Source organism: Hyposmocoma kahamanoa, unplaced genomic scaffold, assembly GCF_003589595.1.
Source record: "Hyposmocoma kahamanoa isolate Upper Pololo Valley unplaced genomic scaffold, ASM358959v1 66, whole genome shotgun sequence".
Taxonomy (NCBI): Eukaryota; Metazoa; Arthropoda; class Insecta; order Lepidoptera; family Cosmopterigidae; genus Hyposmocoma; species Hyposmocoma kahamanoa.
Genome location: NW_020653854.1, coordinates 13,339,021 through 13,363,066, shown reverse-complemented (window position 1 = coordinate 13,363,066; position 24,046 = coordinate 13,339,021). Strand labels below are relative to the sequence as shown.

Sequence of the window (24,046 nt, the reverse complement as noted above, 5' to 3'; positions counted from 1 at the left end):
GTCACATCGCAGCATCGCAACCTAAACTGATTTATTGATTTAATGGGTATCATAAGACCAATGATACCTAATAAAACCATGTGTCAACCGGTAAACACTCCACCTCAGATAACGGAAACGGGCCGTCTCTGTAAAGTCAATGTTAACATCGAACGTAGCGTAACAAAAAAGTGTAAATTCTAAATGTCACTGATATTTTATTTTCAGAATGCACGGGTCCCAGAAAAGATAATCTGCCACGCGGTGTTAAGATTAAATGGGATACTCACAGGTTACTTAAGTATTTACAATGCAATAATGGATTGTGCACATCACAATTTACAAATACAAAAGAATCAGTACATCCACGACATTGTAAAGGCCGTCGACTGCAGGTAAAGTATAAATGTACATTTCGTCACGATTTTTCCTAATATATTATCGTGATAATTTCTAAATAGCATGAACTACCAAAATGTTGAAAAACTACCTACAGAATAAAAGAAATAAAGAACGAATTAAACAAATTGGAAGGGAGTAACTATAGATTTCCACACAACGGCTTACAAGACTTCGCTCTGACACCTTGCAATATTGAGCTAGTTCATATACCTGAAAAGGCCGAGGTATCAGAAGAGGTAAAAATCTTGATCGAAGAAACTAAGCAAAAGATAATTGAGGAAATGGAGAGGAAAGGTAAAGTTATAAGGTAGTCATGGATTTATAGAAAATGCTATAATGCTATAGGAAGTTAATCATACATGTAGGCATGTTAGTCAAACCTTAAATACAAATAAAGAATTAAATCATTACTTAGCAAAAGAAGAAGCAGAAGAAGAAGCCGGAGAAGAAATTACACAGTGGTGGGATAACGATAATGCCACAGACAGTGAAGATAAAACACAAATTTACGAAGTGGAACAGAAAGAGTCAGATGAAACATTAGAGAGAAGACACCTACTGTCAATGATTGCGGCACAGGAGAAGGCAAGGTGGTTAATCCCACTAATTTATTATGTGAAAGTTTGCACCTTTATATGTTTGTTGCGTCACTCACACCAAAATTGCTCAACGGGTTTGTTTAATATTGAGATCCTCACTTTTATTAAATACTAAGTGACGGGAGTTAGCGACACGCCTGTCCATAACAGTTGCAGTACCACTCAGAGCTTTAAATCACAAAGATTTGAGACGTAAGTTGACAAGACCTATGTGCCTGTAATTTCACCAGCATCTTTCCCTTCAAAACCGGAACGCAGTAATGTTCACACTACTGCTTGGCAGCAGATATGGTAAGGTGGCAGTGCTTCCCTGGACGAACTCTTTTACAAGGAGCTCTACTGCTACTAAATGCAAATGAAGTTGCATGTAAAAGTAACCAAGGTTAAACTACCACATATTATTTATGCGATGTGTAAAAGCTTATTTGATTGTATGTACATATGAAAAGTCACGCGATAATAGGTAGTATCTTAATTTTGGGCTTTTAGACAAGTAACCCGGCAGGTGAAACTCCGACGCTTAAAAAGGCAGATGTGGGAAAAAGAGTTAAAAGGAGAAACCAATACGCCAGCGACATTGGAAACAAGAGCAAGGGCAGCGAATATGATACAAAAGTACTGCAGGTATTTTCATAATTGCATATCGTGGTGATTGTTATCAAAAATATATTCCTGTTGTTTCATGAAGTCAGCATAAGTGGATAGGTCCAAACAACTCGTTTTATTGCAATTAATGAAATTAATTCATCGGTCCACCTGAAAATGCTTGTTGTTTTAGAAAGTATTTTGAGCTAAAAAGAAAGAAAGTAGCAGATTGTAAACGCGATGAGTTATTAGGCCTAAGAATCTGCAAAAAACGAGAAAAAACAGCAATGGAGCATAGTCTACAAGTAAGTATGTTATTCAATTTTAAATTGAATGTATAGACAGAGTATATAAACCAAAGTCAAATTCCACACAACTCAATAATAATATCATTGCCATACCTAACTAAAACAATCACCGCCCCGACAGTTAGCTTTTCGTATACTTCATGTTTAAACAAGTACAATATGTTTTGTACTAATAAAATTACCCAGGTAAGCGCAAAACGAATGAAATTGCGAGCACAGTATGAAATTGAATATAAAGAAGACTGTGAAAAAATTAAAAACGCCTTCGAAAAGAAAAGGGGACGTGAAATTGTTGAGGATTATCGAGATGAAATTAGAGATTGGTTTCGACAATGGTAAGTTATTTGATACACAGAAAATGTAGGCAGTGACTGAAACCAAGTAGTGAGTGAGTTTAATGTCATGAAAACAATTTTATTTTTTTAGGTATAAAAAAATGAATTTTTTCTATGACATACCGAAAGACAACCAGGGTGGATCAACTTTGATTCTAAATGGAACGGTTCCCACTCCTGAGGAGTATAACACTTTTTATCAAACTGTTGTGGATAAAAGGAAGAAAAACAAAGATAAATCTGCGAGTGAAGTAATTTATTTATAAAATATTTCATTTTAATGAGCTTAAACCTGTGGCTTGATACAAGAAGTGAGTAAGTAATGTAGAAATTAAATATAAAATTTAAACACCAGCTAAAAAATGAAAAGAAGCAGGCAAAAATCGAAGCCATTATGAAGAAAAAGGAAGCAGCCATGAAGAAGAAGTTTGAAGAAAAGTTTTTGAAGAAAACTATGAAGAATCCATCGACTCACCCTGGTTACATGTTTCCAAAGTCAGAAAGAATAGAAAATGTGCTATCGGTACATGTTTTTGATTTAATGTTAGAAAACCGAGTGCATTTTAAATTACGAATGTTTTGTAGATAGTAGGTAGTGTTGTGAAGCATCATCATCAAACTTAAGAGTTATAATCTTGTCGGTGGAACATCTTCCAGTCATCTCTCTTATAAGCCAGCTCCTTGACCTCCTTACCCCTCGATCTTTCCCTCCAAAATGGTCTTTTGTCGTGTCGTATCAAATGTCCAATCATTTACCCATGTCTGTACTCTATAGTATTCAGGATCATTATTTTGTCGTTTATCATTCTCAATACTTCCTCATGGGTTTTCTTTTCTATCCAACATAAGTCCTTCATCCTCCTCCAGCACCATATCTCAAAAGCGTCAAATCTTTCCCTTCTTTTTTTGGGAAGAATATTACCGACAAAATAAAATAAGTTCATTGTAACCATAAGTTCAGTATTGTTATAAGAATTTGTACTACGTACCAAACACCCCTTCAATTGTGAATAAATATTTATTATGTTGAGTAAGTAATAACTGTTTGGAGCAGCTGATTGCTTTTTGGTTAGATCATTTGTAGGTCCTTATACGTAATTTTATTTAACTTTGAATGTATTCAAAATATACTTCTGCAGTCAATTGAAGAGTACCATAAAAGATGGGATGATCTAGACGAATTAAATACTATGGATGTAAAAGAAAAATACGTCAAATTCATCGAAGAAGAAAAAGCATTTACAGAAGTGAAAATGGAATTAAGGCCAACAGTAGATGATGTAATGAGAAAAGAACTTAAAAAGTTAAAAGATGCGATGGAAAGAGATTATGAATATATGGAAAAAGAATTACCTGAAGTTATGATAGCAGAATTTCCAAGAATAACTCGTAAGAAAAAAAAGGTGAAGAAAGAAAAAAAGCTTATGGATATCGGAGATGCTATGAAGGTAAGAGTGAAAAATAAAAGTTAAATAAATAGATAAGTATTAATCCATCTCTGAATAAACTGCTTTAATAATAAAGCTAAGGCGAAATATTATACTAGAATTAAAAGTTTCAGTCATGGAAATCAAAGTTTTTCTTTACAGCATTTAATCGTTAAAGAAATAATAAAAGAGTATCCTCGTACTACTTTCGATGATTTCAAAGGTGAAGCAAATGTTATTGGTGATGATATTCGATGCAATTTGCAGTAAGAACTTTTGTACATTTAATACATCTACGGAACGCAACATTTTTTTGAAATATTTGGAAGCACAAACGCAAAAAAATAATTAAGGTAGTAATATTTTAATTATAGACAAGCAGTTCCGCATGCGGCTGAAATAAAAGCAATTTGGTGGGAACAATGCAGTGAATTGATACGTGGTTTGAATAAAATACTTTTAATCGGTCCTCTAGGAAGTGGAAAGACTACGCTTGTCCATATAATGGCTACCATAAACGGTAAGTCTATTTGTAAATCGAACATCGTCAAAAGTATTGGGAATTAAAAAAACACAAAGTAACAAAATTATTGCTATCTCTGACCACTGGGAGACAAGCACTGAGATAATGTTAAGTTAATTGCTTTAAGATACTTTAAAATTTAAGACATATTTAGATGCAACACTTTTTGAAGTTGATCTCAAAGAGTATGCAGACGAAGAATTAACCGCTGTCGTGGCGAAAACAGCGGATGCCTTAGCAACATGTGCAAGAGCATCTCAACCGTGCGTCATCTATTTTAAACATATTCAACGACTATTTTATGGTAAGGTAAGATACAAAACTACGCCAGTAATTTTTTTATATAACCAAAAACTAGTTCTACAGAACAATCTACCTAATTTAATCACAGAGCCTCGTCGATGTCTTCAATGAGAATAAATAATGAAAATAATACCTAAAATACTTACAGAAAAAAATGCCACCGAATGAAGCCAAGCTAAACGATTCACTACTCCGAAAACACCTAATAAAGAAGTTGTTTAAGCAGTTTCAGAAACATGACAAAGTGACTATTGTAGGTACGTGTTATTGTCTTTTTGTATGGCATCTTTTTTTCTGTTTGACGACGTGAGAGGACGCAAGATGACGTAAAGTTTGGCCACTTCATATTAAGTGATGTTTAATTTGAAATTAAGTTCTAAAGAACAATACAGGAGGATGTGCTGATCCTTGGCTGACCCAAAGCGGAGCGTTGCTGAAAAGTTTCCCAAATGTCATCCTGACGCCGAATACACATTACTCGACGACCTTCGAAATACTTAGAGAATGGGTTTTGAGGTAAGACATTGAAAATTGTATAAAATCAGTAAAATTTAATTATGTTACATATTCACAGTTACCACCTAATACTTCCATAAGAGCATTGTCACACTACCACAAAATCTCACTATTCCCACCAGTGAGGCAACGCACACCCAGAACATAAATCTAGATACACATTGACAGAGAACCGTGGTAGCCTAATGACCTATCGTCTCTCGAGCAGAGGCCGTGGGTTTGAATGCGGGCTCGCGCCTCTGAGTTTCTTAGAATTTATGTGCGATGTTTAATTTGAAATATACCATGAGCTTTTAATATAATAAGCCTTGTCGAAGAAAGTTCACAACCGTCGGAAAACGTGTGAAGTAAACCCTCGCCTGAGAGGAGACCCGAGCCAAATGGGACATAAATGGATTAATGATGATTATTTTCAGAAAGCATGCATTTTACTAAAATAAACTACTCTTGATTTTAGCAATCGAATGGTACCCCCTGACCTGGATATTGACACATTGGCCTATACATTACAAGGATATAGCTACGAATACTTAAAGGAGTCTTTGAAGAGTTTCTTAACCGCTGAACGTATTGTTAGGTACGTTTTTATTCGCAAAAGTGACTTTTACGTGAACGTTTTTATAGTGCTTGCTAATGGAAATATAATAGAAATATAGGTGAGTCCCAATTTGGACGCCATATATTGCTGCCATAATACCACGGAAGACAAAAACAATGGAAGGGACTTAAGCCTCTATTACTATCAGAACCGCTGTCGCCAAAATTCACACTCACATAATGTTAACACTATAAAATCTTGACAATAAATGTGATATTAATAATTAATTTTAATTTAATTAACGCGCACACACTCATATTCCATGGACACATACATAGACGACAACAACAAATTACGCCCAAACTCACTTGAGATATGAATGTAGGCCATATAAATATTTCTCCCGGCCCGGGAATCGAACCCGAGACCTCTGCGTGGCAGTCCGGCATGGTAACCGTTCGACCACGGATGCAGACAATGTTTGGTCGTGGTTTCTAACTGTTTCTAATTTAACAAGATGTGACAAATTCTAGACTGTTCATATAATTTAAACTTTACCCAGTTGGCACATCGGTGAAAGTTCAATACCTATTATTGCAAGTTACGACATTTTAATTTAATAATTGAAATTTCATTCAACGTGCTGCCATCTAATGACAATAGGTGAAAGACTAACAATTAACGCCTATTAACGTTCTCCAAAACAAGTCGGCCATATCGCAGCGGCACTAAGTTCACTTTCGTTTCTTATGACAAAAAATCTATAGCCGTAAAAATAAGATAAAAAATTAATTAAAATGATCGTTAACGATTATATGAAACAGCACCATGGATAATATTATACTGGTGCATTACTATTATAAATATTACACTACTAAGTTGCAAAATAAGACATTTTTCAGGATTTTCGAGGTTTTGCGCAAGATAATTGACACGAGCTTACTGTACAAAGCAAAAACGACGGACTGAACTCAAGTACGTGGAACCTCGCGTACTGTTAGTGACACGCCCTCGAGCACTTCTACTATATTGCCTGTGCATAATACAATGGCCCTATAATTTTCTTTGCAGTGGCCTACTTGAAATTGTTTGTTACAGAATGGCAGCTAAAGGTTTAACCACACAAGAAGTCTTCGATCACGTAATAGATGACCCCACGGAACAAAAAACGGTAAAAATATAAAAAATTGGTATAAAGGTTTAGGCACTCAACGTGTTTATTAATTCAACCAACATTTTACGTGAAAAATGTGTCTTGAAAATCGTGGATTATATGTATATACGGCTAACATGTTCGCCATTGAATGGGACCCTATAAGATACAAAAGTATCTTCAAGGAGCATGTCGAACGTTTATTGGGTTGGTTCTTACTCGGTGCACTAAATAGTATTTATTATGTTCAACTTTTTACAACAATATTTTTTATCGACAAATTCGGAAATAAAAACCATATTCACTACCTACATATATACTACATATATATAACCATGTATGTACAAATTTCCAGGACTATGAAAAGTACCTTAATTGGTATACAGACAAAACTCAATGGGGTAAAATCGAAAAGAAACACATAAAAGAGCAATTGGAATATCAAGAACTGGCGAAGAAGTATGAAGAACAAGCAAAGAAAAACAAGAAGAAAGGCCTCGGTAGTGAAGCTGGTAGTGTTGCTAGTACAATTGCTTAATAAATCTATTCTACAGTGGCTGACGACTTAAATTTGTATTTATCACTGCGCCTTTTTACGAAATAAATAGCCCGCAAGCATATATTTATAGAGCATAAAAAATATTCGCCATATTATTGCTTTTCAAAAATAATTATTTTTATCTTGCGGGGCAAAAGAACAAATACCGCAGATGGAGTGTCATTTCGAAAGGGTCCGAATGATTTTCATAGATTTTTATCAGGCCCCGACCTGTGTGCTGAGTTAGCAACTTTTATTTCTTTATTGCGTCAAAAATGCCAAATCCAGCTTTTTTTGTATTGTGACCACGAAGACAAATAATTTGTAGGACACAGCAATACAAAATATCCGTTTACCCCTATAAGGATGATGTAGTTTGTTGATGACGGCAATAGTTAATGCGTAAGGTAAAATAGTAGAGCAAGTTACTAATAGTATTAACCCATTCACTACATCTGTATTTAGATTATTGAACTGGTGACTTGAGAATATTGCAACAGTTACGGCAAGACGAACCGATAATAAAACGACTGAATAAGATGAGCGTAACACTGAAGACAAGCCTGTATAATCCTCCCGGAGGATTTGGTTGGGACGATGACGACAGGCTTGCCTTTTTATTCGAGTGTTCAATTGAGTTTACAACCTACCTAGTATATGAAGCGTATTGTAAAGCGTATCATACGTTACGGTGCCTACAGATTAGATAGTTATAGTCGCTCGACATGATGTGTTTTGACGATCAATACGTGCATACAGATTTGCTCGATTTTTGAATATTGTTATTGGCAATAAGAACTGTCAGCTAATACCTTTGCTCATCTTGTCGATGATTGCCATCGCTTGCTGTAAGCGATCAATAAATATCAGTGTCAGATCGATAAATATCAGATCGATAAATCGAACACATTTGTAGGCATTAGGCACCCACGTCTAATTTGCATTACAGTGTAGATCGACCAAAAATGTGCTGCCGATCGTCTGTTGCTTACACGTTTACTGTTTACCGATTTGGTCATCATACGTATCCCTCGACAAAAACACAATATCAATTGCGTTTCTTACATAATTACTGGGTTTTATCTGATCATGAGTGCTGACCAACAAATACCATGTCGACCGTCTGTTGCTTAGACATTTACTCATTATCATTGTTTCATCACACGTGTCAATCGTCAAAAAGGATAAAAATTAAAGGTGCACAACTTTGTACCTCTTTACTCTGACCTCATGGTAACCCTTCAGTCACCCCTTTTAATATTGGCGCGGCGTATTTGGAATTAATTTCGGTCGTATAAATATTTTCAGCAAACGGACCCCTAATTATTGTTTGACTTTCAGCTTATAACCGTGTTTGTGTTCTGTACTAACCGTTATTGGGAAGTTGACTTTTTGTGCGTTATATTAAGGAGAATGGCGACCAAGTACCTACAAATGTGATGAATGCGTGTGTATAATATATTTAAGCTACAAAGTGTACATTCTTGATTACATAATGGAATAGGGGCGAACACAAATAGAGCTCGGTATCCATTGACTTACAAAAAGCTCGGTATCCATTGACTTACAAAAAGCCAATGTCGGTATCCATCTACTTTATCATGGTCAAGGAACTAAATGTTCCTACGAATGACGTAGGAAGTTTAAGATTATACATATAATAACAAAATTCCTATATCAAAGCAGACTTTATTTTAAAATATGGTATAATATTCTACAAAGGACGGAACACTACAAGTATAATCACAATGCAGTTTTACAATCGCAATCAATGTTTTAAAATAATAAACGAATGATGTACCTAATAAACAGCACAAGTCGACAAAATTTGAAGAATTGATTCGAGAACCTACATGGTTTTTGTAAATAAAAGAATTACTAAATAGATACCTAGTACACTCTTATCAGTCTTATTTTGAGCAACATCAGTATTTTTTTTACCAGAACAAATTGCAATATAGCCAGTACATAACAAAAATTCATGAGTGTTAATGATACTGAAGTTAACTTCACCTGAGTTACAACAATACTAAGTTGCAAAAAAGCAATAGTACAACGAGTCTGAAGTCATTATACCAAATGTCGATATTTCAAATTAAAAGTACGTGCCATCTACATTTTAATTTATGAACATTAATATTGGGTTTTTATACATCATTTGACTCGGTGTACAATTACAATAAAACAAAAATAAAGTGTTGTATAGCTAGCTTACTGCGACATTTTCATCACTTAATATTTTACGTATATTTTCACGAAAAACATGCTATGTTGTGAGTAATAATGTGAGCACATCACAAAATTCAACCACCAAAACTAACTCAAAACTCTCTCAAGATTCTACACTGCGCATTGCATTTGGAAAACTGTTTTGGACGACTCGTTACCGCCATCTTTTCTATATCAAGTTTGGCAAGTTGCTCGTGTTTATTAGCGCCCTCTCTCACCGCGGGCAAGTCTTCCTTCTTGAGCACTCCAGGTTGAAGATAACCAAGTATATGCGGGATGTGTTCACGAATTATCTTCCTACGTTCTTGTTCTAACTCTGCGTCCCTGTATGAAAATAATAACACAATTATTATTAGGACTTCTTAATAATAATTATTTTAGAATAACCGTTAAGTAATTTTCAAGTGGTGGCAGCCTAGTGGAAGAACGTTGCTGTCTGTTCGAAACCTATGACTTTAATTGTTGAGGTACGTACATTATCAGTTCTTACAAACAATGGTCAAGGAAAACATCGTGTGATGAAACCTGCATATCGAAAGTTCACCACCGTGTTCTGAGGTTTTCGCGATTGTTTTGGTAGTGATTGATCTTGGATATGAACGGACTCTTTAGAGGTCCGAAACGTTAATTTATTAGTTAAAAACAAATATATTTGAAAAAAATATTTTCATTTTCAAAGCTCAGCATCTTTGAAAAACGTGTAAAGCCTCTAACACTCGTTGAGTTAGCAAGGGCTTAGCACGAATACAATGGGGTGACGATGATGCTGATTAAGTAATTTACCATGCATGCGCAAAGAAACGAGAGAGATAAAATCACATAGTACTTAAATAGTAGCACTGGTATTAATAACGCACACGCACACATTCATAGCCCCGCACTAGGAAAACCCAGTTTCGCGGGCGCCATGGATACACACAGCCAACCGCAAATTACACCCAAACTCACAAGAGAAATAAATGTAGGCCATACAAATATTTCTCCCGGCCCGGGAATCGAATCCGAGACCTTTGCGTGGTAGTCCAGCATGATTACCATTCGGCCATGAAGGCAGTTTAAATTAACTTTCAAACTCTTTCTCTGTATGTTGAAGAATAAATTCTGCAACATACAGAGTTCAAAATATATTAAAGTAGGAACTTTTTTTGCATAGTAATAAAAAATAGACGAACCAAGCCTTATTATATTCCCAGACAGCTTTAGCGCGTTCTTCCTCTTCTTGTTTCAAGATTTGTTTCTTGCGAGCACCAATTTCTGCCAGCTCGCGAAGTTCTTTAGCGTATTGGATTTTCTTGCGATGAGCTTCTTCTTTTTTAATACGCTCTTTTTCTTCATCCTCTTTTATTTTCCTTTCCGTCTAATAATGTTAAATAAGCAATTCTGAGTCAACTATTAACATTTGCATAGTAGGCAATATTGAACAAAACCCTGGTACAGGATGGTTAGAGGAAAGTGTATACAGATTCTGACTGGCCATTAGACAGACAACATTTTAAAATACAAAATTACATTCTCGAATTACATGCGTTTGTCTTATGGGCAAAATAAACATGTAAAAATACAATAAATACTGCTGAATTGCTTTTGAACCTGATTATCCACATATTATGTTTTAAAATGAAATTCAAAATAAGTACTTTTTCACATAGACATCCACATATTTTTATTATCCATATATTTTTCACATAAACCTACCTCCTTCCTAAACTCAATCTCCCATCGTCTCTGTTGTTCTGCAGCATCCTTTTTAAATTGGAGTTGTGCATCCAAAGCATCCAACACCTCTTTCTTGACTTGTTCCTGTTTTTCCTTCTTGGCAATGTCATTTTGGACATTTTGCTCAATAAATTCTTGTTCTTGAAGCTGTGTGATTATGTCTATTCGTTCTTGTCGTTTATCCTGTAATAATCGGTAAAATCATATATATATCAAACCAAGGTCAATTATTAAAGAAAAAATATTTATATTTACCTCTTCAGCCAGAATTTTAGCTGCCATCCTTGCATTGGACTCTTCTCTTTCGCGCAACTTCCGTAACCGCTCTGCTATTCTATAAGAATGATTTTTGGCATAATACATTGATTAAATAGGTGTAGTTATATGTAACACAAATAAAAAATTGTATACTATTGCTGTAAAAACATCAATCTTAACAGTGAATTTCCCATAAACAATCTTTCACTAGAGAAACTCCAAGAAGTCAGAAGTTTTCCGTACTATTTACTTTGCCAATGTAAATATAATTTAATATATTGAATTGCATCATTTTATTCAATTTTAAAGTATGTTTAATACAGCAGATGAGAGTCTGTTAAGCCAGAAAGGGGTCTGCTTATTGTCAATGTACATCGTGTATATGTAGCATCGTAACTAGTTACACAAATCTCATGGGCTAATAGCACAAACTTAAACGAATCTGGTAATGGTGTCATCTGTACACTCTATGTAAACTAATAGTAATTGATTGGTATAATGCTGATATCGCTTTTAGAAGTAAAAGCTGTGTTTATTTATTGTCACATTACACACATAGAAGCACTGCGATCAGACTGTTCCTGGGCCTGTTTCTCAATCTCCTTTTCTTCTGCAATAACAAGACGTTTTTGCTTGTCACGCCATGCTTGCCGAGCTTGCTGGAATGTCAACATCTCCTTACAAGTTCGTTCTACCAACACACGCTTTTGTTCTAACTCCCTGGAATTAGAAATAATAAAAATAATTAGAATAATAATCAAAATACAATGACAGAAGTTGGATACTATTAAAAACACAAAGGAACGAGTCAGTAAAAAAACAAGGTCGAAAAACCAAGAAAAACAACTTTGCCTGGTTTGATTGTGGGAGAATAAGAATAGAGATAAATAGAAGTGCATGGAGTCTCCTCCATGAAAGAACATATCACATGAAAGGTCAAGGCAGATCTTTTATAAAAATTGTGTATTAAGATTTAAACTCTACACTAAGCCATTTATGCTAAGACATTTAATGCATAAATCCCCATCATACTTAATGCACAATTGAAGAAGTGGATTTTAGAAATGCTTACTGCTAATATTACCTTTTATCCTCATAGGCAATAGTTCTTAAAATATCATCAAGCATTTTCTTCTCAATCAGGCTTTCCTCATATTGACACTGACGTTGCCTTTGTCTGTTCACCAATTGCTGTTGCAACTCTTGTCGATATTTAAAATTGTCCTCCATCTTTTTTTGTTCATTTATTTTGAGTTGTTCCTGGTCACTGAATAGAGCTGCTCGAAGCAAATCATTTGCACATTTTTCATCTGCCTGGAATGAGGTAGTGTAATAAGCTTCTGTGATCAAAATAAATGCAAGCATGTATAGTAATAGTGCCAAGAACATTCTAAGCTAGTCCAACCAAATGAATACCCAATTTATCAGTCTACTGTCAAGCTCATAAAGATCCTGTGATTGCATTTCCGAGCTTGAGAACAACCAGGCAAAACATCTCAACATTTGTGGATACACAAAAGTCTTCCAAAAGTTATATTAAGAATTCACAAAGTTATAATAACATACTTTTTCCTGTAACTTTTTATACTGATTATGTAAGATCTGTTGCTGGATATCTCTACAGGTGTACCCAGCAGTTAGCTTTTTCTGCAATTCTCTTAGTCCAGGGTCTCTTTCCCTCAGATAATGTCTTCTTTGGTATTTGCAATGTTCTTCACGCCTTACTTCACTTATCTCTGAAGCGAGCGCTGCTTCTTTTTTAGCACGAGCCTCTACTAGTGCTGCATGGTCAGTTCTCTGTAAATTATGAAGAGATGCATTTGTTCAATGTTTCAGGGATACCAGTAAAAATTTTATAATTACTTATCATGCAAATGTAATAATAGCAGTCAACCTATGCACATGGTGATTGGGGGGTTTTAAAACGCGGTTTACATTTACATATGAATGCTGTATTCAGAAGAAATTTATGCTTAAACATCAATTGTTAAAATGTCAATAAAGTAAATATTTCTTAAAATTTATTTTTTTCATGCCTGTTAAAGAGCCATTTTAAGCTTTTTAAACAGTGTTACCTCTTGAAAATCCTTTTCCAAATCGGCCTCTCGTTGTATGAGCGCAAGAAGTCGACCCATACGACCGTCTTCCATGCGGTTGTTGAGCCATTCCATATCATAGGCTCGCTGGTTGATTTCCAGTTCTTGCTTGCGGGCAAGCGCGAGAGCATTTCTCTGAAGTTCTGTCTTTGGCTCCTGAAAGAATACGTAACTTGGACTCCACCGCCTACGCTCATAAATTACTCATATAAATTAAAACACTTCTTACCACCATTATAACATAAAATTCCCAAAAACCTCAACAAAAACTTAACAAAACGCTCAAAAATCTAAAGTATTGGTATGCTGTTTGCTTTTTACGAAATTCAAAAATCGGAAACAAAACAATAACTTTAATTTTATAAAAATGTCAAAAAATAACCATAACTTTTAATCCACACTACATGCTCTAGAAAGACATTTGGCAACATTTTTGTTGAAAATTATGGTGATGTATCAAAGAGAAAAGCGTAACGTCAAGATATTTCAATCTTTCCATCCTCTACATTGACTTTTAATTGTAAGTCAATGATCCTCTAAGATTTCAATAGTTTTGATGTAGATTGTAGATTAGCCTAGAAATAGAATAGAAAAGGAATACATTTCTTTTTTCGCATAGAAAAAAATTATGTATGATTTTTTTTTTAATTTATTAAGGCTTTGGCAAAGCCAATAGCCTAAACATGAAGTTTAATTAGGTTTCTGTAAATATGGCCGCCACTTAGAGGATAAGCAATTTGAGGCGGCGTGCTTGGATTGACTCGGGATTCCTTAAAACGGGCCGATACGGGTATTTTAGTTCGAGATTCGTATAATTTCGCGTTTTAATGTTCGATTAAGGCACAATAGCACTATCCTATTCCACTTTAAACTAGATTTCACAAAATAATTGAAAGTCAAAATAAAAACGACACTTTTCCCTCCAAAAGGTCCAGAGCGAATCAATCACATCAATTATGTATGACATTAATGTATTTTTTTTTTTATTTTTTTATAGTAGCGACACTACCAAGCTAAGCTATTTGTGAAAAAAAGAGCGGGAAACTCAATGCAAAGAAGACGCGGTTTTTGAGACCGGTGTATCAAGATGCGTCTAATGAAGATGATACAGTTGCTCAAACTCCAATAGATTTGATACTAAATGCTCTCGAGTCATCCATGGACACAGACATCTCGTTTACTGAAGTGAGGCAACGTAAACGTGGTTCTCGCGTTGTTTGTGCAACTTGTAATAAAAAAAGACGGCGGAGTGGATCAAATACATTAAATGCCAATACAATCAGTATTCAGTAGTCAATGTTTATTAAAGAAATCTTATGAAAATTCTAATACAAAAGATATTACATGGTCTAATCCCAGTCCACACATAACTAACAGAGTTGATATGACACCTCAGCCATCGAATACTCGGCATACTGCAGGTACATCCAATATTCCTCAGAGTCTCTTGATGAATGCACTATCCACCTAAATACTGCCATTAGATACTTGCAAGATTGGCTCACTAATCACTGCCTTCTCCTATCACCCAGTAAAAGCTCAATAGTAGTATTCACAAGAAAAAGACGTGTCCCACATATACAAATTTTACTAAATGATGAACTGATCCCACAGGGATCCTAGAAACTTAACCTTGTCGTGTACAGACACGACAAGGTTAAGTTTCTAGGCTTCTTTTTTGATTCCCACATGACTGGAATCCCTCACCTAAATTATATTAAAAATAAACGTTAAAAGGGTATAAATATTATTACAGCTCTGTGTGGAGTATGGTGGGGAGCCGACCCTTATACCCAAAAATTGATCTACAATGCTGTAATAAGGAGTCATTTTGATTACGCTTCATTTTTATTAGAACCTTGTAACAAATCCGCTGTTAACTATTGGGATAATATACAGGCTAGATGTCTTCGTGTTATATTAGGAGCGATGAAATCATCTCCAATCAATGCCATGCAGGTTAAGAGCTTAGATCCTCCGTTATGTTTCCGTCGTCAGTACTTATGCGACCGTTTCTTTTTCAAAATCTTACAAAATTCTGCCCACCCCTTACTTGCCCCCTTGACTCAACTAGCGAACCTTGTTACAACTTCTAAATACTGGGAACATAAGAGCCCTCCATGCCTTTTAAAAAGCTTTAACAAATCTCTTATCGGCCCCCCTATCAATCAATACTCTGGTAATCCATTCTTTTTAATTGATTTTGATGCACTAATTTTTAAACCCATCATTGTTACCAATTTAGGAATTGTCAAAGATGACCCTAACGCTGGAATACTTTTTAATAAAATCGTTAACGAGAAATGGAACGGTTGGTTCAATATCTTTACAGATGCTTCCAAATCCACCACAGATGATTTTGTTGGCTCTGCCGTCTGGATCCCTACATTTAATATCTCCTTAACTTTTAAATCTCCCTCTAAAGCGTCCGTATATTCGGGTGAGGTGATCGCTGTTTTTGAGGTAGTTTCATATGTTGAATCCAACAAATTAGACAAATCTGTAATTTTTACAAACTCTCGTAGCTGCCTGGACGATCTGTTAAAATTCCCCTTTCGTAGCAAAGATGTTCACCCAATCAATCTTAAAACAAAAGAGCTCCTTTACAATTGCTCTAACCTTGGCATACAAATTGTTCTTGTTTGGGTTCCTGGACACTCTGGCATTCCTGGGAACGAACAAGCGGATAGATGGGCTAAATGGGCGATTCATTCTGGTACCATTATATATGATAAATGTTTTTCTCAAGACTTACGCTCCCAGGCTAAGATTGATTTACACAATAACTGGAAGACTTACTGGTCGTCTTCTAGCAGACAAAAAGGCAAATATTATGCTGGTCTTCAACCAGTAATACCCAAGAAACCTTGGTTTTTCGAGTTCCGCGAGGCCAGTAAAAGAACAACTTCAACTATCATCCGATTGCGCCTAGGACATAACTACAGACCCACTTTTTTTGCTAAGCTCAGGATAAGGGATCACTCCCTTTGTGAGTTCGGTCTTGAAGAAGGAACTCTTGACCATATATTTTTTTAACTGTGCATTATATCCCGTCTCTTTATACGATCTTCTTCCAGATTGTATCCCTCGTCCCACAAATTTTTATAGTATCCTTTCTCCCCTAAAACCTCCTCTACTATTTACTCTATTTAAATATATTGAACAAAATAACATACGGTTATAACTTTTACCATGTGCACAGCATGTGTTTACGCTTTTCATCCAAAGTAGCTAGTCAAATAACCCCGTGTTTTGTCTTTGTCTATAGGATGGTGCAACCGATCGTCGTCGTTTGAGTGAATCTTGATAAATATACCGTGTATCTTTCAATCCGGACACTGGCAGAATTGTCCTCAGTGGGACAGAAACCAAATACCCAAAAAAAAAAAGACTCCATAGTAGCTGAATTTCTTGACATCACCGCGGCATAATATGATAACGTAAAATTCTTAAAAGTAAACTATAGTAGCTAAATGTTCCAATCCTTTTAATAAATTTTATTTATAATATGTTATCAGAGAAATTTCTTCACTGTAACGTTCTACATTTAGGACAAAACGAAACTATAAATACAACAGTTAGGAAAGGATTGCCTCAAGCCTCGGTACTGAGTCCAATTTTATACAACATTAAGGGTCGTATTCTAGAACTCTACTCAATGCTGAAGTCATGATTTGAGTATGGTTTAAAGCATACTCAAGTCCCTGCCATTAGGGTCGTATTTCCAGTGCTTGTGTTTCAATTGCAATCCTGACTTGAGCATTGAGTAGAGTTCTAGAATACGAACCTTATACTTTTGATTTAGAATGCTCTATTAAACAATGTAATGTCCTTCAGTACGCAGACGATTTACTTTTATATTCATTTGGACATTCTGTTGAAGAAATAAGTAAGCATCTATCTGAGGATTTAAAATGTTTAAAAAATTGGCTAGATAGAAACGTGTTAGATTTATCACCAACCAAAAGCAATGTCATTTTATTTTCTAGAAAACGTTCTCCGCCATTAGTAAATATATCTTATGGTAATACTCCTCTCGCACTGAAAGACCATATTAAATTCCTGGAAGTAATTCTGGACTCTAAACTTACAGGCATCCCTCATTATGAATATGTCACGATTAAGTGTATACAGCTTTTAAATATTTTAACCGGTGTTTGGTCCCAGCCCATCCAGTCACTATGAGACTCCTATAAAACGCCCTAATTAGAAGTGTCCTAGATTATGGAACCTTCCTCCTACATCCAGGTAATACTGCTGCCTTTGGAAAGTTAAACAATGTCCAGTCTAAAGCCTTAAGACTGATCACAGGCGTGAGGAGTTCTAGCCCAATTAATTGCTTACAGGTTAAATGTTGTGAACCACCCTCGTTTTTGAGAAGACAGTACCTTAGCGATAGATTCTTTTTGCGTTGTCTCCAACTAGAAAAAACGCATAACACATTACTTTCACAAAATACAACTATTAGACTCTGAAATTAACACTTCTACATATTGGGCCCCTAGAATATTCCTTGTTTAGTTCAAAGTTACCGAAAATTTAAAAATATCAACGCTCCTACTTACCAAATCTTCCTTTATATGAATGTTACAGTTCTCTTCACATAAACTTGCAAGTTGAATACGATATAGGAATTGAAACGAATGATCTTAATCAAAATGCTGAATTTATCTTTATTGTTAATAGTAAATGGGCTGATTGGCAATATATATTTACAGATGCATCCAAACATTCTGATGATAGTTGTGTAGGTTTGGTGTTTACCATTTTCAATATAAAGTGATTCAGAAGGTCAAACTTCCCCCGGAATCGACCGTTCATACGGGAGAATACTATGGCCTTTTTAAAGCTGTTGAATATATTCTTCTCGCCAAGCTTGAAAAGACTGTTGTATTTTGTGACTCAATGAGTTCACTGTCTCGCTTTCTATTTAAATGTCATAAACAATCCCCAATAATTTTTAACATCAGAGAGCTACTTTATCAATGCTTCATTAAAGGATATGAAGTTGTATTTGTCTGGATACCTGGTCATGTCGGTATTCGTGGAAATAAAAATAGCAGACCTACTGGCTAATTTAGCTATTCAAGATGGTAACATATTTCCTTACAATAATTATTGTCAAGATTTGGCTACTCTCCCGAAAGTGTATCTAAGTGAAGCATGGAATGAGTTCTGGGTCAATAATACTTCCAAAGTGAAGTTTTATCGATTGGTACAAGAGTACATTACTGATAAACCTTGGTTTACTAAGTTACTGTTTGATAAACGTAGCACCTCTGTTATTAGCAGACTTCGATTTGACCATGTTAATACTCCTGCGCAGTTATATAAGTTTAATATTGTCACAGATCCTTTATGGTCTTGTGGCGAGTATAGTGATCTTAATTATATCTTTTTTTGCTGTCCACAGTATGATCACTCTGAATTTTTTAACCAACTGTTGAATATCGCTGTAGGCTATTTCCTACATCCATTATTTGTTTATTACATAACATTGATCATAAAATATATAAAACATTAACCTTATTTATTAATAAAAATGATATCAATCTTTGATAGCATTAAGTTTATGTATTATTATAGTTTACAAAACCACATCCTTTTTCCTATTCCAAATTCGGGTCCGTTCTGTTTTTCCATTATTCTTGTTTCCCTAACTTTGATATTGGCTAATTGCTCTTCGCAAAGCCATGAAAAAAAAAAAATTGTTAAAACGCCATCTGTTAATACAATAGCTAACTACCAAGTTTTATTTTTACGAGATCTCGCTCACAATTACTCACAAGAAAGGAGCGCTAGGGTGGCATTTTTCTTTCTCACTCGCGCCAGTGCGGTACGGTAACAGCAACGCATTTGGATTTTGACGTGTGACGACGAAGAACTGCAACCAATTTTGGTTGCAGATTGACAGTGTATCAAAATAAAGACAATTGGTTATGAAAAAGTGATTGAAATGGCTGAAAGTAAAAGTGCGTTACTTGCGAAAACAGTGCAAAAACATGCCGGACGGGCGAAAGAAAAGGTATTTATCGTTTTATGTTACCTTACGTGTTGTGTGTTCTTGTGGGGATGGTGTTTTCAAGAACTTTGCCAACGAAGTGTCGTGTGATTGTGGGTTTTTTTGACAGGATTTGTGTCGCATTGGTTGGGTTATCTCAGTGGCGGCTGGCCGGCCGCAGCGAGATTTAAGTTTCACCTGTTGCTCGTGCAGGTGTAGTTTGTAATCCTCCGAAATGTTTACATTATTACGTATAAGCTCAGCTGACTTGCAACGGGTGTGTGCAGCTCATTATCACACACCGACGGCACGTTATCGTCTCCAGGGCAATACTGGTACCTATTTATAGGTCATACTAAATGAGATAAATCTGGCTAGTACATTCAATGATGTGTGAAAAATTTGAAACGGATTCATAATGTGTATAGCAGCATCTGCTTAGAATATTTAAAACAAACAAGATCATTTTATAACAAGACACATGGCAAAAGTGCTCTGAATTAAAAATAACACAGTAGCAACAGTGAGCTGCAAACAGGGACAGATGGACGACTGTGCTACTTTCGCAGAAATAATATTTTCTATTCTATTTTTATATGAAGTTCCTATACGGTGTGTTTTATACATGGATGTTATTAAATTAGGTACTGTCATTAGTCATGATAAATTTCTTACTGTTAATTTTATTAAAAACTACATTAAATTATATACCTAATCAGCATAAATTAGCAAATCTGTGAACTTGATTTGAATTAGAATCTTAAATTAATTTTGCTGTATCAACGTGTATTGCACAAAATTTAAATTGCAATTTTGAGGATTTTGGTATATAAATAGCGCAATAAAATTTTATACTTCAGTTTATTTTTTTTTAAAGAATGTTAATTGTATTTGTGTCACTTCATTCTACAATATATCCATCTTAGATAGATTATGTAAAGAAATCTGTAATATATACATCCAAATATATTTTATACCTGTCTGCAGATTTCAAACATACATGCCAATAAACGTAATGGGCTGTTGACCCATTCTGGCAAATTGCCCATTGCAAGTTTCTATGTTCCAACTATTTCAGTTCATAGACTCGGAATTTACTGATTAGTAAGTTTTTGACCTCCTTTTTACTTACTTTTTGTTAAAGTAAAATATAAACATTTTTTATAGGTATTTTATAAACAATCAAAGAATACCATAGAAATAGTTAATTGAAATCCAACAAACTTAGTTTTGGTAGATCTAAATATACATATACTCAACATATTGCATTAAATTATATTTTTATTTTATGAAAAATATCTCTTGGCTTGCTAGGAATTCACTATTTGGAAATATAAATCATAATTTAATAATAAATAAAAAAGTAAACTCCTTTGTAACACAAATCAGTTGTCATCTTAAAATTAAATAAATATATATTAGACAACATCACATATGTTGCTCTGATCCCAAAGTAAATAAGTAAAGCACTTGTGCTATAGAAATCGAAAACAACAACGGTACCACAAACAGCCTACCTGAGACAATATTGAAAAATTAGTTATTCTACATTGCCCCATCTGGAGAATGAACCTGGAACGTCAATGATGCCGACACCATGAAAACCTGTGTTCAAGCCACTTGATATTCAATAGAAATCAAAGATAAATATAAAGTACTTGCCACAGCCAGCTTGTTTGTAGCTGTTCTGTTTATTTCTCATGTATTTATTTATGGTTGCCATAAAGAATACTGAATTGAATGGAATGTATAAATTCTATAGTTCAATTGAAACAATTACTTCCAAAGTAATCAATAATTCATGTTACAAATTGGGAACACTATTTGACTGTGTGACAAACGTCAAAACGTCACACATATGCTGTGAGGTGTAGCCGTAAAATCGGTGATCACGACATTGTTGACGCTAGCGTGTTCAGTTGGCACCTTGGACTACTTGAGTTATATACAAGGTCATCTGAAATCTAAGGAACAGAGATAACCCTGTAAATAAATTATTTTTAATGTAGATTGATTCATTGCATGCAAAAATAAATAAATAATAACAATGTGCCAGACAACCACACCAATTACCTGGTCCCATACTAGGGATTGTAATATTAAGTACCAGAGCAACGCAATTCACTCCAGGACCCTACCCTGAGCACTCAGACCATACCCAATTTAGAAAAGTTCATTTCCAAAATTGGTCCTGTGAGAATCGAACCCGATACCTCCACATCCAGGTGCAAACCGTTGGGCCACTGAGGTCGCTAAAAATCTGTACATCTCATCAAAATTAGGACAGTTTTTACTTAAATTATTATTCAATTGACCATGCGCATTTGGTTACAGGAAACCAAATTTGGTAATAAGATAAGATCACTAGCTAAAATTTTCACATTTATAAATACATATATAAAACCTACCAGACTTTTCCATTGGCCAGCTTTTTTCAAACAAAGCTCGTTATACAATATAAACTAAAATGATACCATTCCTTGATAGACAAGTCTTCGTTGTCGCGTAAGCAAAAAATTGCTGCACACTCATTTTAAATTTTCGATTACCTGTCAATGAATAGCTAAAAAACGTATCTATCGTCACGATTGCTAACGTGGAGCATCTTCACGGCTATCGTGAATACCGTTATGATGAATTTACTACATAAAACCATGTATATGTGTAGTCTACTTGTCAGCAAAAAGCTATTCTTGTGTATGGCATTGCCATTCTATATTTTAAAATTAAACTATTATAATAAACTGTAAAATGTATAATACAAAGTGTACACCTACAAAACGCACAGTTATTATAGCTTCAGCTGTCGCCGAAGAATTGACGATTTGAATCTAAATGCCAATTTCCATGCTCCAGTTTTGACCCTAAATTTTGCATAGTAAACATTTCTAAAATACATCATGATTCTACGATATAACTATGTCTTTTATAAAACAATTTATTTATTTCAATGTTATCTATTTTACGTCTATTTTAACCATTTCATATAAATTACGTTATTAAAATTTTGGCATTAAGTATATTATATATAGTTTTTTGTTTAATACTTTTTTATGTAGTCACTCCCACCGCATAATAAATAAAATAACATAAACGCAACTACAATTACAAACATCACCACTAAAAATATACTCGACACGTGTTTCGCCTCTACGAGGCTTCCAGGAGTTGTTGATTGTTCGACACTCGGCCGAAGAAATGTGAACGTTTGTTAAGAGAATATGACATTAAAAGAGAGTTGCTCAACGTTTCATTACAATTATGTGCCTACACCCCTAGCCATTATTACAACATCTGAACTGCAGTAGCAGCAGCAGTAGCGCTCCTTGTAAAAGAGTTCGTCCAGGAAAGTACTGCAATCTTACCTATTTCTGCTGCCAGCAGTAATGTTAGCATTACTGCGTTCCTGTTTAGAAGGGTAAGTGTGCTGGTGAGATTACAGGCACGTGGGACTTGTCAACTTATGTCTCAGGGTGAAGGTCTCAGTGGCAGAGCCCGTCAGATTTTTGTGATTTTAAAGCTCTAAGTGGCACTGCGACTGTTATAGACAGGCGTGTAGCTGACCATCAGAAGCACGATATGTTCGTACTGTCACTTGATATTATAAAAAAAACTATCTTGTCAAATGAATTTTTATTCTACCGTATTTGTAATTTGGTATTACATGTCTCGTATAGGCTAAGTCGTAGACAGTTTATTTACTTGCCTTCCATCAGAATACGGAAACACGTGTTATAACACTGAAATAGAATACGCTCTTTTAACGAAACGAGCGCACGTTGCTTCCTATGTTTTCTTGTGGATATTATACCCAAACAGGCAAATACTGCAACAAGGCTTTAGCAACACTTTGCGTTAAAGATCTGCAACTTTTCCACTTTCGTTTGTGAAAATCTGATTTTGACATTCACGGAGCCGGAGATTATTATGGCTGCACAATTCGCTTTACCTCCTTTGGTTACATCACAACCGCATTATTATGGCGTCATCCCATTGAAGTCCTGGTTTGGTGATTGAGGATATCACAAGCGGAGTAGGAAATCTTGTCTGTACCAGTATAACTGCATATATAATAATGTGAGGACATTCTGTTGTTAAGTCAAGTCATTCATTCTCTCCTGCAAAATGATTTACTTCGTTTCTCATTGACATTATGAAGCCGTAACTTCTCATTAATGTCCAATTAGAGCTAACTTTATGTTTCCACTAAACAGCACTGGGAAGTATAAAACCTTTGATGCTAACTTAATCTTTGCCGTCGCCTACGTTTCTACTACTAGGGGGTAAAGTTTAGAATACCAAAACTTTCCTTAACTATACGTATGCGCTAGTCGATAGATGACAATGACAGTCACGCTGCTAACTGTGCAGTCGTCATGGGAACGCCCAAGAACGAAGCCTTAGTTCATGGTGTGTGTGTTACTGTAGTCTGCAACGTTTATATTTATACATGTTAGTACTTTTGCTGGGTCACTAACATTCATTATTATTTATGGAACTAAATTGTGGAGTGAAGTAGGACTTCTGAATTTCCAATTTT

The 24,046-nt window shown here is 35.1% G+C and overlaps 3 protein-coding genes across 8 annotated transcripts in view; 2 read left to right on the top strand and 1 right to left on the bottom strand.

The window, feature by feature from the left end:
- Nucleotides 1–222: 222 nt before the first annotated feature.
- LOC113231951 (IQ and AAA domain-containing protein 1-like) lies at nt 223–7,226 on the top strand. Of its 4 annotated transcripts, XR_003310582.1 has the most exons (18): nt 223–374; nt 476–675; nt 797–971; nt 1,470–1,604; nt 1,759–1,870; nt 2,060–2,208; nt 2,300–2,459; nt 2,564–2,731; nt 3,348–3,656; nt 3,798–3,901; nt 4,010–4,155; nt 4,313–4,467; nt 4,610–4,718; nt 4,854–4,977; nt 5,435–5,554; nt 6,418–6,490; nt 6,614–6,686; nt 7,024–7,059. XR_003310582.1 is itself a non-coding variant. In XM_026466514.1 (17 exons), the coding sequence occupies exons 1-17, from the start codon at nt 298–300 to the stop codon at nt 7,204–7,206; spliced, it is 2,493 nt and encodes an 830-aa protein (XP_026322299.1). In that variant the 5' UTR covers nt 223–297; the 3' UTR covers nt 7,207–7,226. The 4 variants fall into 4 exon arrangements, 3 of the variants coding, with proteins under 3 accessions (XP_026322299.1, XP_026322300.1, XP_026322298.1); XM_026466514.1 differs by lacking the exon at nt 6,418–6,490 and having other exon boundaries at nt 803–971; nt 7,024–7,226; XM_026466515.1 differs by lacking the exon at nt 6,418–6,490 and having other exon boundaries at nt 4,331–4,467; nt 7,024–7,226.
- Nucleotides 7,227–8,963: 1,737 nt separating this feature from the next.
- LOC113231901 (meiosis-specific nuclear structural protein 1-like) lies at nt 8,964–13,740 on the bottom strand. Its single transcript, XM_026466442.1, has 9 exons — nt 13,735–13,740; nt 13,485–13,661; nt 12,976–13,206; nt 12,494–12,723; nt 11,965–12,129; nt 11,407–11,485; nt 11,131–11,334; nt 10,608–10,792; nt 8,964–9,759 (listed from the first exon to the last, which is right to left on the bottom strand). The coding sequence occupies exons 1-9, from the start codon at nt 13,738–13,740 to the stop codon at nt 9,528–9,530; spliced, it is 1,509 nt and encodes a 502-aa protein (XP_026322227.1). The 3' UTR covers nt 8,964–9,527.
- A 5,584-nt stretch (nt 13,741–19,324) lies between these two features.
- Nucleotides 19,325–24,046, top strand: part of LOC113231739 (myc box-dependent-interacting protein 1) — a 55,328-nt gene continuing 50,606 nt past the window's right edge. For all 3 annotated transcript variants that reach the window (XM_026466234.1, XM_026466233.1, XM_026466232.1), the window contains exon 1: nt 19,325–19,530. In XM_026466234.1, coding sequence (XP_026322019.1) covers nt 19,462–19,530 — 69 coding nt within the window. In that variant the 5' untranslated portion in view covers nt 19,325–19,461. The remainder of the gene's footprint in view (nt 19,531–24,046) is intronic.